The sequence below is a fragment of the Acomys minous genome, assembly GCF_964271855.1.
Source record: "Acomys minous genome assembly, chromosome: 4".
Classification (NCBI taxonomy): domain Eukaryota; kingdom Metazoa; phylum Chordata; class Mammalia; order Rodentia; family Muridae; genus Acomys; species Acomys minous.
Window position 1 is genome coordinate 20,469,730 of NC_140486.1, and position 16,578 is coordinate 20,486,307.

General features: G+C 40.3%; 1 protein-coding gene across 4 annotated transcripts in view; it reads left to right on the forward strand.

Annotated features, from left to right (window-relative positions):
• Positions 1–15,611, forward strand: part of PTPN2 (protein tyrosine phosphatase non-receptor type 2) — a 57,218-nt gene extending 41,607 nt beyond the window's left edge. For 2 of the 4 annotated variants that reach the window (XM_084780304.1, XM_084780305.1), the window contains exons 5-9: positions 459–593; positions 2,944–3,153; positions 4,958–5,110; positions 6,146–6,312; positions 7,929–8,728. In XM_084780304.1, coding sequence (XP_084636430.1) covers positions 459–593; positions 2,944–3,153; positions 4,958–5,110; positions 6,146–6,312; positions 7,929–8,124 — 861 coding nt within the window. In that variant the 3' untranslated portion in view covers positions 8,125–8,728. Of the gene's footprint in view, positions 1–458; positions 594–2,943; positions 3,154–4,957; positions 5,111–6,145; positions 6,313–7,928; positions 8,729–15,246 lie in introns of those variants that run through there. The other 2 variants (XM_084780306.1, XM_084780307.1) reach the window with 2 other exon arrangements.
• The last annotated feature ends 967 nt before the right edge of the window (positions 15,612–16,578 follow it).

The window sequence follows — 16,578 nt, forward strand, 5'->3', positions numbered from 1 at the left end:
ATCTTGAAAGAAAGCCTCTTTACTGCTCCCTGAAGATAAGATTCTTGCAAGAGCTTGCGACTTCTAGAAATTCAAAGTGAATATGATAAAATATAATTATGCTTTTAAAATAGCACACTTTTGCGCATGGTGGCACATGCCTTTAATTCCAGCATGTGGGAGGTTGAGGCAGATGGATCTCTGTGAGTTTGAAACTATCCTGATCTACACAGTGAGTTCCAGGAAGCCAGGGCTATATATAGAGACCCTGTCTCAAAATAAAGAATAGCACATTTTTATGAACATTTTATGTGTATGGCTTTTCAAATTGAAAGGCAACATTTTATGGAGATATGTTACAAAATATCATTATCATTAAAATATTTTTAGGTTTCTGTATATGAAGAATTATAGTGTGTATATGTGAGGTTTTTCTTTTTTATAGTTTTATAATGTGTCTAAACTATTCTTAAATTTAGGTTAAATGTGCACAGTACTGGCCAACAGATGACCGAGAGATGGTGTTTAAGGAAACGGGATTCAGTGTGAAACTCTTATCTGAAGATGTGAAATCATATTATACAGTGCATCTACTACAGTTAGAAAATATCAATGTAAGACTCTTTTTCTTTCAGAGTTTCAGTTTTATCTAATGGTTTTAAGAATTCTTTATTACTAGGTTTGGGGTTTGGTTCTACACTTGTATTTGGATATTTGTAATAGTATTTAGTCATAAACATGTTTTTAGACTGTATTTTTATATAAAGTAACTCTTCTCCCCCTCCCCCCCAGACAGAGTTTCTCTGTGTAGCCTTGGACTCGCTTTATAGACCAGGCTGGCCTCGAACTCACAACGATCCACCTGCCTCCCGAGTGCTGGGATTAAATAAAGTAACTCTTTAAGGATTCTGAAGAAATCCTAAAACCAAAGGATTACAATGTTCAAAGTAATACTGATATTTGAGAATTGAAAATTAATTATTGGAGCTAGAGAGATGGCTCAGTATTTAAGGGCACATGCTGTTCTTGCAGAGTCCCCAGGCTCAGTTTCCAGCACGCATGTTGAGAGAGTCTTACCACTGCCTATAACTTCAGCTTTAGGGAACCCAGGACCCTCTTGTAGCCTCCTCAGCCTATACATGACACAGACAGATATATGCAGACACTCAAGCATACACATAAGTGTGAAGAAATAAAGTTTTAAAAGAAAACTATTAATTATTAAAATTGTAGGGGAGATGTTATGGATATAGCTTGGTGGTTGAGCACTTGCTCAGTATACTTGAGGCCCTAGATTCAGTCTCAAGATCTAAAAACTAAAATGTAAGTAGGTAGTAAATATAACTGAGTTCTGAGGTACTTTCTTGGCATGCTTCAAGGTTTGGGGCTCAATCCCATTCACAAAGAAAATACAAAGCATACTTGGGAATAAAGAGAGGATGACAGAAGCAAGCCTGAGGTCCCATTCCAGTTCTGCTGCTCAGTAGAGGTGTGGTTTGCCTCATTTATAAGATGGAAATTGTATATTTGCAGGCTGTTGTGGAGATCAAATGAAAGTATGATGTGTATAAAATACGTCATGCCAAATAAGCTCAGTATGATAGGTAGCTCCTGGTACTTAACTATAGTTGAAAGTAGCCCACAGGTCAGGAAAAAGACTTAGCAGATTTGTAAGTGACCATACAGAAATGTGACCTTATTGAGTTGGAAGAAAATGGTAAAATAAGTATAGCATGGGACCCCCGGAACATTTACTTACCCAGATCTTTTCTCTAGCTGAGTCTGTGACCCTCCCTGCTATAAGGCTTTGACATGCGCAGTGGATGCAAGTGTGCTATCACACTTAGTATCAGATCTTTTCTCTAGCTGAGTCTGTGACCCTCCCTGCTATAAGGCTTTGACATGCGCAGTGGATGTAAGTGTGCTGTCACACTTAGTATCAGGGAGGCCATTCTTTCCTCTTTCTCGTGTATCTTCTTTGTTTGCACTGTGAATTAGAGTAAGTTAGGAGGAATGCTGGGGGTGCGGCTCACATGGTTAATCCCAGCGCCTGGAAGGCAGGCAGGCTCTGCTCTAGATTTCCAAGACAGCCAAGGCTACACCAGCCAACCAACCAACCAACCAACCAAGATAAATGAGGGAGAACGTTTAATAGAAAGTAGAGTGCTTAATAGGTAGAATTGTTAATAGAAACTAGGATAACAAGAAAATAAGGAAATGTGGCCATGCTCACTTTAAGAATGTGTTTCAACACCGGGCGTGGTGGCACACGCCTTTAATCTCAGCACTTGGGAGGCAGAGGCAGGCGGATCACTGAGTTCCAGGCCAGCCTGGTCTACAAAGTGAGTCCAGGACAGCCAAGGCTACACAGAGAGACCCTGTCTCAAAAAACAAAACAACAACAAAATATAATGTGCCTAGTCTATAAAGTGAAATGCTGTTTTGAGTTAATTATTAACATGTGATGCTTTAACATATAAAGCTTTGTAGAAGGGAAGATAAATAAATGGGTAATGTACTTCTTAGATGTAGAAACACTCTTTATGGTTGATCTCTTAGGATACCTGTTTTTCACTGCAGAGCAAATGTAGCTACATGTTGTACACCTCAGGTCCAACATTTGCTTTTCCGCTTGTCAGAGTCTCTGGATTGAAATTCCATGTGCAGTCAGAGAGGACCTTGAACTTTGCATTGTCCTGCTTCTGTCTCCTAATGCGGGGATTACAAGCATGCACCTGCACACCCACTTTTATGCAATACTGGGCACTGAGCTGGAGCTCAATATATGATCCAGGGCTTTGTGTACAGAGTAAGGCAAGCACGCTGCCTACTGTTGTATAGCCCCATGTCCAGTTCTTTGTTTTGTTTTTTATATATTCCCAACCCATTATGTTTCTACAGCAATTACTATGTATTTATATAAGAAAAATTAGAACTAACTTTCCCTTGATTTTCACATTTCAGAGTGGTGAAACCAGAACAGTTTCTCACTTTCATTATACCACCTGGCCAGATTTTGGAGTTCCCGAGTCACCAGCTTCATTCCTAAATTTCTTGTTTAAAGTTAGAGAATCTGGCTCCTTGAACCCTGAGCATGGACCTGCAGTGATCCATTGCAGTGCAGGCATTGGGCGCTCTGGCACCTTCTCTCTCGTGGATACCTGCCTTGTTCTGGTAAGGGGCCATGCTGACCTCCGTTCAGTTTTGTGCTTTTGTTTTGTTTTATGGTTTTTATTATTGATGATGGAAAGATAAACATTTGCGCATGGCTGGTACCCAAGGAGATAAGAAGAGAGCATTGGATACCTGAATCTGAACTTGCAGATAGCTGTGAGACACTTCAACGTACAGGTGCCAGGAACCAAACCCTGGTCCTCTACAAGAGTAGCCAGTGCTCTTAACCACTAAGAGCCCCTTGATTTTTTTTTTTTTTTTGACTGTTTCTTTCCTCCTATACTGCCTTTTTTTTTTTTTTAAAGATTTATTGGGGCTGGAGAGATGGCTCAGAAGTTAAGAGCATTGGCTGTTCTTCCAAAGGTCATGAGTTCAATTCGCAGCAACCACATGGTGGCTTACAACCATCTGTAATGAGATTTGGTGCCCTATTCTGGCTGCAGGGACACATGCAGGCAGAATACTGTAGAAATAAACAAACAAACAAATAAATATTTTTTAAAATCTCATCATAGATGGTTATGAGCCACCATGTGGTTGCTGGGAATTGAACTCGGGACCTCTGGAAGAGCAGACAGTGCTCTTAACCTCTGAGCCATCTCTCCAGCCCCCTTCTATGCTGCTTTCATGTCCTATCCCAGCAACAGAAGTAAAGTCGGGAACCTATGTTAGTACAGTGCTGATCCAGCACACCATGTTGGTACAGTGCCGATCCTGAGATTCTTAGGTGGGACCTCAAGTGCTACACTGTGTTTGTTTGTTTGTTTGTTTTCAGCCAACCACAGCCACAACTTATTCAAGTCCCCTGCCCACTTTACGTTTGCTTATATGTATGTCTGCACCAGGTGCATGGATGCCTGCTCTCCATGGAGGCAAGAAGAGGAGATCAGCTCTCTTGAAACTGGAGTTAGAGACAGATGGCTGTGAGCTGCCATGTGTGTGCTGGGCCATCCCTGCAGCATCCCCTTCTAACGGCTGCCTTCCTCCTTCCTCCTTTTACTATAGCGTCAAGCCTATCAGTAATGCCTTGAGTATTGATGTCTGTGTCACTTAGTCCTTCATCATTTGTTATAGTTTCATTTCTGTTTCTTTTGTTTGTTTTGTTTTGTTTTGTTTTTTTGAGACAGGGTCGTTCTGTGTAACCGTTGGCTGTCCTAGAACTTGCTCTGTAGAAAACTAGTATTGATGTTACCGTGAAGGTCCTGTGTTACTCTCCTGGAAGTCCTAATGGTTCCTGATAGCTACATGTTAGGCTTCCTAACACAGCTGATAGCACAGAGTGGATTTTCAGATGAATTGACTAACATAAGGGAACATTTTCAATAGTGCTTCTCTAATGAAGCTAAGAATTAGGAACAATTGAGTTTAAACAAATTTAATGGATTACTTTACCATTTTGCCCATACGTGGTATAGTTTTGATCAAAACTTATATTATTTGGGCTGGAGAGGCGTCTTGTCATTAAGGGCAGTTACTGCTCTTTAGAAGACTGAAGTTCACTTCCAGGACCCACACTGGATGATTTACAACCCACGCCAGCTCCAGGGCCCCCGTCGGCATCTGTTCACATATGGCATACACCTATACATATGCACCTGCAAATCTTTAAAACACAAAGACAGTTTATTAAGATTAACCTGTGCTTAAAGCCACTAATTTCTGTTAGTGAGAACTGGAGGTCTGGCTCAGTGGTAGAGGTGTGGCTAATTGGTAGAGTGCTTGCCTCGTTAAGGTCTAAGTAGTGACCTTTTATTACTTCTATTTTCAGGACTCATACAACTTGGTTTTTTTTCCTTTCTTGCAGATGGAAAAAGGAGATGATGTTAATGTGAAACAGGTATTACTGAATATGAGAAAGTATCGAATGGGACTTATTCAGACGCCAGACCAGCTCAGATTCTCCTACATGGCCATAATAGAAGGAGCAAAGTATACAAAAGGAGATTCTAATATACAGGTACTCTCACTATCACTAAATCAAACCAGACACCATCTAAGTCCTCATCCTTGTCTTACTTAATGTGGCACATCCAGCTGGCTGCTTGAAATTTAAAAAATTTCCACCATTCAAGGGGTGGAAACATAAGCTAGTCAACCAAGGCCACCCTGGTCTGTACAGTGAGATCCTGACTTAAAATTTTTTTTGTGTGTAATTTAAGAATATAGGCTCATACATACATAGCATGAGTGGAAACAAGATTTAATAAAATGTATTTTACATGTGAGAGGATTTAAGCATTTGATTATTGAAAGAAATCAGGAAACCTAAGTACTTTTATCCTAGTAAGAACTCAGTGTGAGGGCTTGGGGAGAGAGCTCAGAGGTCAGTGATTTTGAGCACCTCCTGCTCTACCAGAGGACCTGTGAGTCTATTCCCAGAACCTATGTTGAGCAGCTCCCGGCAATCGAACATCTCTGGCCTCTAATGGGCCCTTGCACTCATATGCACATACCTAAGCACACACATACACAATTAAAAATAAAAAGCCTTCATGTGAGACTAAAGACTATTTAAGCATAGGTGTTTGTCTTTATATCTGAGTAACTTTAGTGGTTATGGCAGACATAAGATAGTAGGAGTAGTCTTTACACATCTGATGGTGACATTATTTTCAGAATGTTTTTATTGGACAGTAACAATAGACTCCCTTCATGTCTGGTTTGACCACATAGCATTAGACATATATAAATAGAGGCTGATCACTTGAGACCAACAATCTAAAATCCACAACTCTTTGAGTATCTATATAGAGATCTGCCTTAAAATAAAGTAAAATAAATCTTTTAAATCAGTAAATAAATTGCATGTGATTATTTTTATGTATGCGTGTTTGTGTTTGCAAGCAAGTGTTGGTGTACATATGTGCAGAGGACAAAAGTCAGTGTCAGGGTTACCTTGCCATTCCGTGCCCTATATTGAGTAATTGCAGTTTACAGATCCTGATTTAAAGAAAACAAAAAAAATTTATTGCTTATTCTCTTTTCTACCTAGAAACGGTGGAGAGAACTTTCTAAAGAAGATTTATCTCCTATTTGTGATCATTCACAAAACAGAACAATAATTGAAAAGTACAATGGGAAGAGAATATGTCCCGAGGATGAAAAATTAACAGGACTTCCTTCAAAGATGCAAGATACTGTGGAGGAGAGCAACGAGAGGTGTGTGCCACATGGTAACTGAGAAACGCGGCTACTTAATGAAGCCACGACGCACGCGGGAATAGACACCCTGTGCACAGGGAAACAAAGTGTTTAGATGGTGTTCCATGATGTAAATATTTTCAAAGCGTTTTCTCTCATAGTAAGAAACCAGTTCAGCACTGCAGAGTTGGCTCACTGAGTAAGAGCCAGTAACTGCTCTTTTAGAGAACCCGAGTTTAGTTCCCAGCACCCACATCAGGTTGCTCACAACCAGCTGCAACTCCAGTTCCAGGGAAATCAGTGTCCTCCAGCCTCCTCAGGCTTTTTTTTTTTTTAATTGATGTGCGTTGGTGTGAGAGTGTCAAATCTTGAAGTTACAGACAGTTGTGAGCCATGTGGGTGCTGGGAATTGAACCCAGGTCCCATGGAAAAGCAGGAGTGCTCTTAACCACTGAGTCATCTCTGCAGCACCCGCCGCACCCCCTCCCTTTTTTTTTTTTTAAAGATTTATTTATTTTACATTTATGAGTGTTTTGGCTGCATGTGCCTATGCCCACAGAGGCCAGAAGAGGGGGCCACATCCCCCTAAACTGGAGTTACTGACCCATGTGAGCCACCCAGTGAGTGTTGGGAGTACAACTTGGCCCATTGCAAGAACAAGTGTTCTTAACCACTGAGCTGTGCACATGTGTAATTCTAACACTTGAGGACGATCAGGAGTTCAAGGTCATCCTTGGCTATATACTGAATTCAAGGCCAGCCTGGAAACCTTGTTATTTGTTTTTGTTGGCTTGTTTTTTGCTTAAAAATAAATAAAAGCCTAATGACCTAAGTTTGATCACTGAATCCCACTGTAAAAGGAAGATACCCAACTTTTCAAAGTGCCCTCTGACCTCTACAGGTTTCTTCCTTTCCCCCTCCCCTCTGCTCCCCTCTCGCACACACACAAGCACAGTAATTAAGTTAAAAAAGAAATTCAGAGCTGTACCGCTGTACCCAAAGCACTCAGGAGGCTGAGGCACGAGAACCTCAAGGTCAAGAATAGCCAGGCGTACATAAGAGACTCCCCTCTCTAAGAGTAAAGCATTAATGCTAGGTCTTGTCAAGGCTTTTGCTTGCATCAGATTGAGGTGATGCTTTGGTGTCCTTAGCCAAAACAGTTTTCCTCACTTTTCTTTGCTTACCATTTGATTCTTTTAGAATGCCCCATAGTTTGGATTTCTCTAATCATTTTTCTTGGTGAGATTCAAGTTAAACATTTTGACCAGAAAAGGTCTTATGATCTTCTCACATGCTGTCACACAAGAGGACAAGATGCTACAGAGTCTTTACTCTAGCCTCTCTCAGCTGCTTGGGAAAGAAGGAGAGCAGAGAAGAAAGCGGAGTGAGCAGATAATTTTGAAAAAGTGTCTGGCTCACTTTCAGGTCCTGTTGAAGTGTTACAGTAACCAGCAATTATACTTGAACTGTCAGTGTATCACTGGCCATGTGGAGCAGTTTGGCTTTTCCCTCTTTCTAACTACGTTGTTCAAATGAGATTGTAATTGCATGGTATTGTTGGTGGCCAGGCCTCCAGTGTCAGTGTAATTAAGGCCTGCAGTGCAGATATCTCACTTGTTTCTGTCTGTTCACAGTATTCTCCGGAAACGTATTCGAGAGGACAGAAAGGCTACTACAGCCCAGAAGGTGCAGCAGATGAAACAGAGGCTACATGAAACTGAACGAAAAAGAAAAAGGTGGTTATATTGGCAACCTATTCTCACTAAGATGGGGTTTGTGTCAGTCATTTTGGTTGGCGCTTTGGTTGGCTGGACACTGTTGTTTCAGTAAAATGTCCCCAAAATGAACAGCTTGACCCAGCACTGTCTGCACTAGTAGCTGACAGTGGTGCACTGATCTCAAGGGTTTGTTAGCCAATGCCTCATCCCCCCAAAACATTGCGCTAGACTAGACATCAACCAGATAAGGGACATTCACAGTCACAGCCCAACATCTCAGGACTCATCACTGCAGATTCCTCTGAGACCCAAACTGTCAATGGCTTGAATAAAGACAAACATGCTTGTTGAAAACTGTTACACCTCACAGCTGTGCTCACACATGCCGTGCATCATGTTTCACTGACTAGTATTGAGAAAGCCTTTATCACAAGGATTGGCTTTTGGAGGCTCTCTGGATTTTAACATGCACTTGATATAAGCAATAAACATTGTGGTCTTTTCTACATTATTAATGGAAAGAAAATATCCTTTAAGTAATGTATGTAATGTGTAATGTACTGTTTAAATGGGCATTACAACTTTATATGCTTAACCATTTTAGGGTAAAAATATTTTATAAGTACGTATTTAATCTTACTTTTGTAGTTAAATGTACTTTTTAAAAGTTCAATGAAAATCTGTTACCATAGAAAAATAAATTGTATGTTGACTCAGTTGTATACTGGATACATTTTCCCTTTCCAAAACAGAAGTTTGATAGTGGCAGTTGAAACTATGAGTAAGTTATTTCTACTACATATTTTTATGGTTTATCTTATTTTAAAAGGAAAAAAACAAAGAAATGAAAAATTTCTAAACATGTCATCAAAGGAAAGTCTCCTTTCTGGTATAGTCAAGTAGCAGTTGATCAAGACTTAGCTTATAAACAATGGTTTCTGCAGGATATGATGGCACACACAGCATTCAGGATGATAAGGCAAGAGGCGTGGAAGTTTGAAGCCAGCCAAAATTGCAAAGCAAGTTCCTATCTTTAAAAGTGAAAGTTAAAAATGAGGTGGTGGAGGGGAGATCAGAAAACACCAAGAATAAGAAATTGGTTCTTAGCCCAATTTGATAGCACAAACCTTTACTCTCAGCACTTGGGAGATAGAGATGGAAGGATCACAAGTTCAAGGCCAGCTTCAACTCAGAGCCAGCCCCAGAGTTTGGGGCCAGCCAGGACTGCGAGAAACACTGTCTCAAAAACTGAAGTGGTTAAGAGAAAAGAAATTGATTTCTGTATAGCCCATGCATGACTTAAACTGTTCTTTTTTGTGTGTTTGAAAATGTTAATGTAATTATCCAAATGGGATAAATTATGATTAGTAAGGAAAAGGAACCGGTGTTTTATATTTATGATTTCAGCTCACTAGACTGAAATTTTGAAGTAAAAAACTAATTTCTTTCTAAGTTCAATAAATAGTACTATGGTTTACAAACTTACATTGTCCCTTACCTTTGTAATGAGTATTTTTAAAGCATATAACCACTAATAGGCTTTTGGTGGTTTCAAACCTGCTTTGGATTTTAGGAAAATCACCCAGGTGGTGGAAAGGTTCCAAACCACTAGGACAGCATCTGCTTTGTCTGTTTTATATATCATGTAAGAGTGTGTTGTGAGGCTTAATTACTTTAAATGAGGCATTAGTTGTAATGCAGTTTGAAGACCATAGGTATAGCTAGGATTGTGAATGGCCTTGAGAAGCAGTTATTGTGTTCAACTTACTGAAAGTCTGGGAGGGGGATATAGGTAGTGCTGCACACCGAATCAGGTTATGCAGTGTGTGTCTGTGTCCTGACTCAGTACTCCTGAACTGTGTGAAATGGAGAGCGGGTAAGGAGGATGCTTCCTTTTATCTGTTTGCATTGAACCTATGTTGAAACAATCTAGACCCTTAACGCTTTAGAATGAGATGGTTATTGGTCTGAGCTTTCTGATATTTATTGGCTTGTTTTTCCAAAATGGAATATGTTATCCTACTAGACCTTGTTAGAATTGCAGTTGAGGCTGGACAAGGAGGCCAAGACAGGCAGATCACTGTGAGTTCCAGGCTAGCCTGGTCTACATAACAAGTTCCCAGCCAGCCAGTGATATACATTAAGAGCCTGTCTTTAAAGAAAGGAATCCAATTGAAGATAGCCTCAGCTCAGACTTCTTAGGGGAAAATACTGATAAGGCCAGGTCCAACCTTCCCTGGAAGGATGTGCCTTCTACAGATAAAACTGAACCCTGCTCTTTCTGCTTCTGGTGCGTGCTTAGTGCTCCTGAGAGCCTCATTAGTGTCCCTCATCAGAGCCTGCCTTCTTTCTTCTCTGAGCAGATCTTTAACAGCAGAAACTTTAAATATCATTTTCATGCTTGCTTACAAAATAACCATCGCATTTAGTGACAGTGCCCACGGGCATCACCCTGGCCCTGTATACAGTGAGCTGTGCTGGTGAGGTACTTAATGTCTCGGGTGCTAGCCAGAGAAGGGAGGTCAGCAGTCTCTGGTTGGTGCACATCTTAAACACTGCATCAGTTTTGTATTTACTGATTTTACTAGATTAGGAAAAATAGTTTGACTTGAATCAGATTCTGTTGTCCTAATACATTGGGAAAAGAAAAAGATTTTTAAAAGGGCTTTCTATTTACTGAGGTGGAATTATCTTTTCCTGCCTTGCTGCAATGCCATAGTCAGTGGTCGCACTTGAGGTTATGTATTCCTTCCCACGGTTAACCAGGTACTGTGCTATTTCTGCCTACTGATTTCTATCTATGCTTGCTTAAACACAGAATGTAAAAATACACTTCTTTTTACATTTATGACTACGCAAAGTCCATTTCTCATATTCAGCAGAGACTTGACACGTTTTTCAATTTTTCTGGGTCTTGGTTCTTCTATCTTTTTATTCATTTCATTGTGTGTTAGTTAGCATTTGTAACAGAGAGTGAAGGTGGAAAAAAAAGTAAAAACAGGTATTAATCAATTTCTGGTCAGACAGCTGTGCTTTACAGATGGCGTCAGAGGAAAGAGTCCTAATTTGGTGCTCACTCACACTTGGCTTGTTCCTTTGTCTTAAGTAAACTAAAGTTGATGGTATGAATTCAAAACTATGCCCCATGCTTTAGTTAGGAAATGGAGAAGTCTTCTGGTTTTCATATCACTTCCTTCTTTGCTTTCAGTGCCAGTTCCCAGGGTTTGGTGGCTACAGTTTCCTACCAGGCATTAAAAGGCTGCAGCTGATTCCTTTAAAAAATGTCTTGGGTGGGGCTGGAGAGATGGCTCAGAGGTTAACAGCGCTGTCTGCTCTTCCAAAGGTCCTGAGTTCAATTCCCAGCAACCACATGGTGGCTCACAACCATCTATAATGAGATCTGGTGCCCTCTTCTAATATGCAGGCGTACATGCAAGCAGAACATTTTATATTTAATAAATAAAAATAAATCTTAAAAAAAATGTCTCGGGCTAGATTCTACATAGAAACTGGAACCTGATGGTAGTAAAAGTGCTTTTTTGAGGGGGGGCGCATTTGGAATTTACATTTCCTAATATGTTCATCAAGTCATTGCACAAATTAAAAATCTACATTGCCTTAAGTTTTTACTAACAGATAAAAATCTTTATTTGTGGTTATTGTTGGGCAGGTTTATTTATTCACTCATTTTTGTGTGTTGAAATAATGCTTTGCCATTTCCCAAGCCTGGCCTTAATCTCCTCAGTTCAAATGATTGTCCCGTCTGAGCCTGTTGAGTAGCTACCACCATAGGCACACACTACTGCACACACAACTTTCAAGTGTAAATCTTGAAGAGATTGTTTTAAGACTATAGTCTTAAACCAGATACCCCTACTGCATGTGTGGCCAGTTTCTTTAAATGTTCAGATAAGGTTTCAGGCCTTTAGTCAGACTTGGTTCATACTTCCTTCCCTGTTTCCTGATGAGCATCCTATATAGCTGTGGCATTGACTGTGTAGTCTGTTGTCAGGGCAGAAGGAAGGGCTTCTTAGGGCCTTCATCTGCTGAACTTGATCCATCAGTTCAGCTTAGAAGGGAGGAAGCACCAACAGAAATTATGTTTTACTTATATACCAACAGCTAATAAAGTCTCTCCTTTATTCTTTGGGGTGGGGCAGGGGTTTGAGATAGGGTCTCTCTGTATAACTTGGCCTGGCTTGGGCTTGCGTTATAGACTAGGCTGGCCTCAAACTCACAGTGGTCCACCTGCCTCTGCCTACCAAGTGTTAGGATTAAATGTGTGCCCCACCACGCCTGGCTAAAACTTCTTTATATAGCTTTGTCATACAATCTTTTACATGCTTTTTCACCCAAAGTAGAAATGCTTTTTCTTCATTACATTTGTCATCTTATAACTTGGTTATTGGCAGTCGCTTGCTCTAGAGGACACCTGTGCCATTCACCCTTTCCTTGAACTCACTTGTTTGGGTTGGATGGCATTTCTTCCTGACACTGGGCATTTCTTCCTGACACTGGTCTTTGGCTTTTACCAGGCGGCAGTGCCACAGATTCCACAGCATCACAACTGGAGTCACAGCTGTCTATAATGGTCCCCCTGAGAATGGAGGGAGAAACTCAGGTTGTGTCCTCCTCCACTCCTGCTTTGCCCCAGTCAGAGGACTTGTTCCACCCCCGGTGGTCTTCCTTCCTGGGCCCCGGACAGTTTCAAGCCATTCTGCACAAGCGCTTCCTCTCAGCTGTGGCTATAAGACCCATTGTTCTTTGCCAGTTGGAGGGTTTTTCCCTGGCTGTCACTGTCCCATCACAGTGTCATTGCCAGTGTAAACAGTGCTTGAGTGGAAAGCTTGACCTGCCTAATGGGCTTTGTGGAGGCTGACAGAACTAAAGAGCCTGGACCATCTCTGGGCAGCCTGTCTGGAGAGGAGTTCTGACTTTGGAACTTCGTTGTAAAATTCACAGTGCACTAGGAGCAGTAAGGTGTGGCCCTGTCGGGTATGCTTTTAAATTTATCTATTTTGTTTGGGGCTGCTGCAAGGAGAATTGCATGGGAATTGTCTTTTTCTTTACAGAGACCACTTTTAAGAAGCACCAAATTATTCTTTGTGGTCACTCATTAGGCATAGATATTTCAGACTCATGATGCTGTTGATATTTTAGATGACTATTTTAAAAAGTCTTTGAGTCTGGAAAGTTGGGGAGAGGAAGCAAGTTAAGTTCCTTTAAAGTATGCTTGGCACACCTCCATTAGCCCAGGGTGGTCTCAGTAGGATGCTAGTGTAAATGTCTCACAGCAAGCAAAACAACTTTTAATGCAGTATAACTTTCCCTCTGCCACGGCTACCACTCAGGGTCTAGCATTTGCCGCTGCAGTATGGAGAGAGGCACCCAGGACACCCACGAAGCTCATTGCTTGATTTGTTTGAACCCATTTTATTTTCACCATATTAGAAATAAAATTGTAAAGATCCATGCATGTGAATATAATAGAATTACCTAAAAAGCCTACTTATCTTTATAGTCTTACACATAAAGTCATTTTACAGAAGCTATTCCAATGATTTCCTCTTACTTTGTTACCCTTAAACACTATTTGCAAAGAAGTACTAAGTTCTAAAGAAACGACAGTCTGGCTGTTGTTAAATGGCAAACTATTATTCTCTGTAAATGTATTTAGCAAACACTAGGAAAGGGTAACTGAGTATATATGGTGAACATCTGCAGTTTTGTCAGCCATTTTATACATACTTGATCTAAATTTAGGCTTTAGATGATGCCACCCTTATTTTCAGATAAGACCACCAGCTTATGTAGATAAAGCTGAGATGCAAACTCCAGGCTGTGGTTTCCAGTGCTTCCAAGACCCGGCTTTTCTCATTATGTCACACCACTGTTCTTTATTCCAGGTATTCATTAAACCAGGTATTTAAGTGGGGAAATAGTAGACAGCCCACTTTCAACTAAGAATCCAAATAAATTTGTTTTATTAAGTTGAGGAGGGAAAATCCCTTTTAAAACACTTTGTGATAGTGGAGTTCCAGAAAGTTCCCAAGCCAGAGCATTCCTTCACTCCATTCTGTGACAGTGTTCCACAATCTGCTGTAGTCAGAACCAGCTGTTTGGTTCCAGGTTTTTGAGTCTTAAACAAGGATTGTGGTTTTCACAGTGATCCATTGATAGCTAAGGAGCATGGTTTCCTAATGACAACACTATGGAGAAATCTGTGTTGGAAAATCAAACAAGATGCTTGGTGCTTGGTAGAGCTGTCTGCCTTTGAAAAACAATCAACAGGCAGGAAAAAATCTTCATTCTTGTGATTGGAGAGGGGGCCTAGGTGTTGGAGGTCTGTTTTATTTCTTGTTTATACATATGATACAAAAGTAACAAACATTTACATTGGTAGCTAGTGTATGTTGAGAGAGAGAAAGAAGAGAGAACGTGAGTGGGGAGTTGGTGCAAAAATGGAAGTAGCTTTAAGGTCCCAAAAGGTTTGGTTACAGGCACATAATCCTGAGATCGCAGCACAGACTACCACTTTTAATAGTCGCTCAAAAAAAAAAAAACAACACAACAAAAAACAAAAAACCTCCCTTCCTCTTGTCTCTTGCTTGTTTAAATGCTTTCTTTCCTCTCTTTTTCCATTAGCATTAAAATGCACTGAACTCTGTTATGTTTTACATAGTTTAGTAGTTAAAATCATTACTGTTATCCTTCAGAAGAAAACACAAGAGCTGAAAATCTGATTCAGAGGTACAAGCCAACTTTATGTCCAAACTTTCTATTTAAACTGTTTCTGGCAGTTTTACAGTGGTTGTCCAAACTGCATTAGACTTTTGCATTGAAATCAAAGTATGGGTAAGTCTGGCACATACAATAAAATCTTGCTATATTTTTGTGGCTGCATTATTTTTTTTTTAAACTTGTCTGTCTCTTAGCATATTATTAGAGGTCATTTCTTGAATAAAACGGGATGGCCTAAACACTTCAGTGGGTAACTACTGCAGAAGTGAGTTACGGTGCGTCAGCTCAGCGGTCTTCCAGCACGGCCTCCATTTGGAAAGCCATCGTTTTGGAAAGTGCTCGGTGTGACTAGATGTGACATGTTGGAATGGGTTTTGATTGATTTTTTTTTTTTTTTAGTTCAGTCTTAGTCCTCTTGTGTTTTTGTATCTATGTACATCTGTGTGTGTGGTGGACATGAATTGAATAGATGACTTCTTATTTTATGTTTTAGGCCAAGACTGACAGACACCTAAATGTTCATGACTTGAGACTATTCTGCAGCTATAAATTTTGAACCTTTGATGTGCAAAGCAAGACCTGAAGCCCACTCCGGAAAATAAAGTGAGGCTTGCTAACCCTGTAGATTGCCTCACAAGTTGTCTGTTTACAAAGTAAGCTTTACATCCAGGGGATGAAGAACGCCACCAGCAGAAGACTTGCAAACCCTTTAATTTGATGTATTGTTTTTTTTAACATGTGTATGAAATGTAGAAAGATGTAAAGGAAATAAATTAGGAGAGACTACTTTGTATTGTACTGCCATTCCTAATGTATTTTTATACTTTTTGGCAGCATTAAATATTTTTATTAAATAGACTATGCTGGTTTGTGTGTGTGTTATCTCAGAACAGCTGCAATTCAAATAGTGAATATTTTCTCATGGGCTTACTCAAAATTTTTTAAAAAGATTTATTTACTTATTTTATATACCAGGGGGCACCAGATCTCATTATAGATGGTTGTGAGCCACCATGTGGTGGCTGGGAATTGAACTCGGGACCTCTGGAAGAGCAGACAGTGCTCTTCTGAGCCATCTCTCTAGCCCCTTACTCAAAAATTTTTATAGCTAGAAATTGTCATTGAAATTGAAATCAATTCAAAATACAGGTTACTTGGCTTCAACTACCCTTCATTAGTCTTTTTATCTTAAGTAGTACAAATTAGGCAAAAACAAACAACAACAAAAAACCCTTGTAGTATTGCCCTTGTCACTAAGGAAAGCATTGGTTTTCATAATAGTATTGCTTTGTAGTCAGCGTTCAGTAAGAACAATTCCAGAGCGGGCGGTGGTGGCACAGGCCTTTAATCCCAGCACTGAAGAGGCAGAGGCAGAGGCAGGCCTGGTCCACAAAGTGAATCCAGGACAGCCAAAGATACACAGAGAAACCCTGTCTCAAAAACAACAACAACAAAAGAAAAACCCAGCAATTCTGAGCGGCTTTTAATGTTGCAGTTGTCCTATATTGCACATTGTGCGTTCCTGAGCATTTCCTTGCATGAAGATGGCAGAGCTTGCTTCCCACCTGTGGCTTCTGGCTTCTTTTCTGTCTAATTTGCAGTCAGTCGTGAGTTTGGAATGTATTTTAATCAATTGTCAGGCAACTAACATTTTTGGTGGCTGGAGAAATTCAAACCACACAGTATTCATAGAGCAGTACTTTCAGGTAGTAAATCACAATTTTGCCACCCATAAATAAATATTTCATCCTTTAAAACTGTAGAGGACTTGGCTTATGTTCCTTTCTACCCAGGATGCCAAGTTTTCTGGATAACTGAGTTCCTG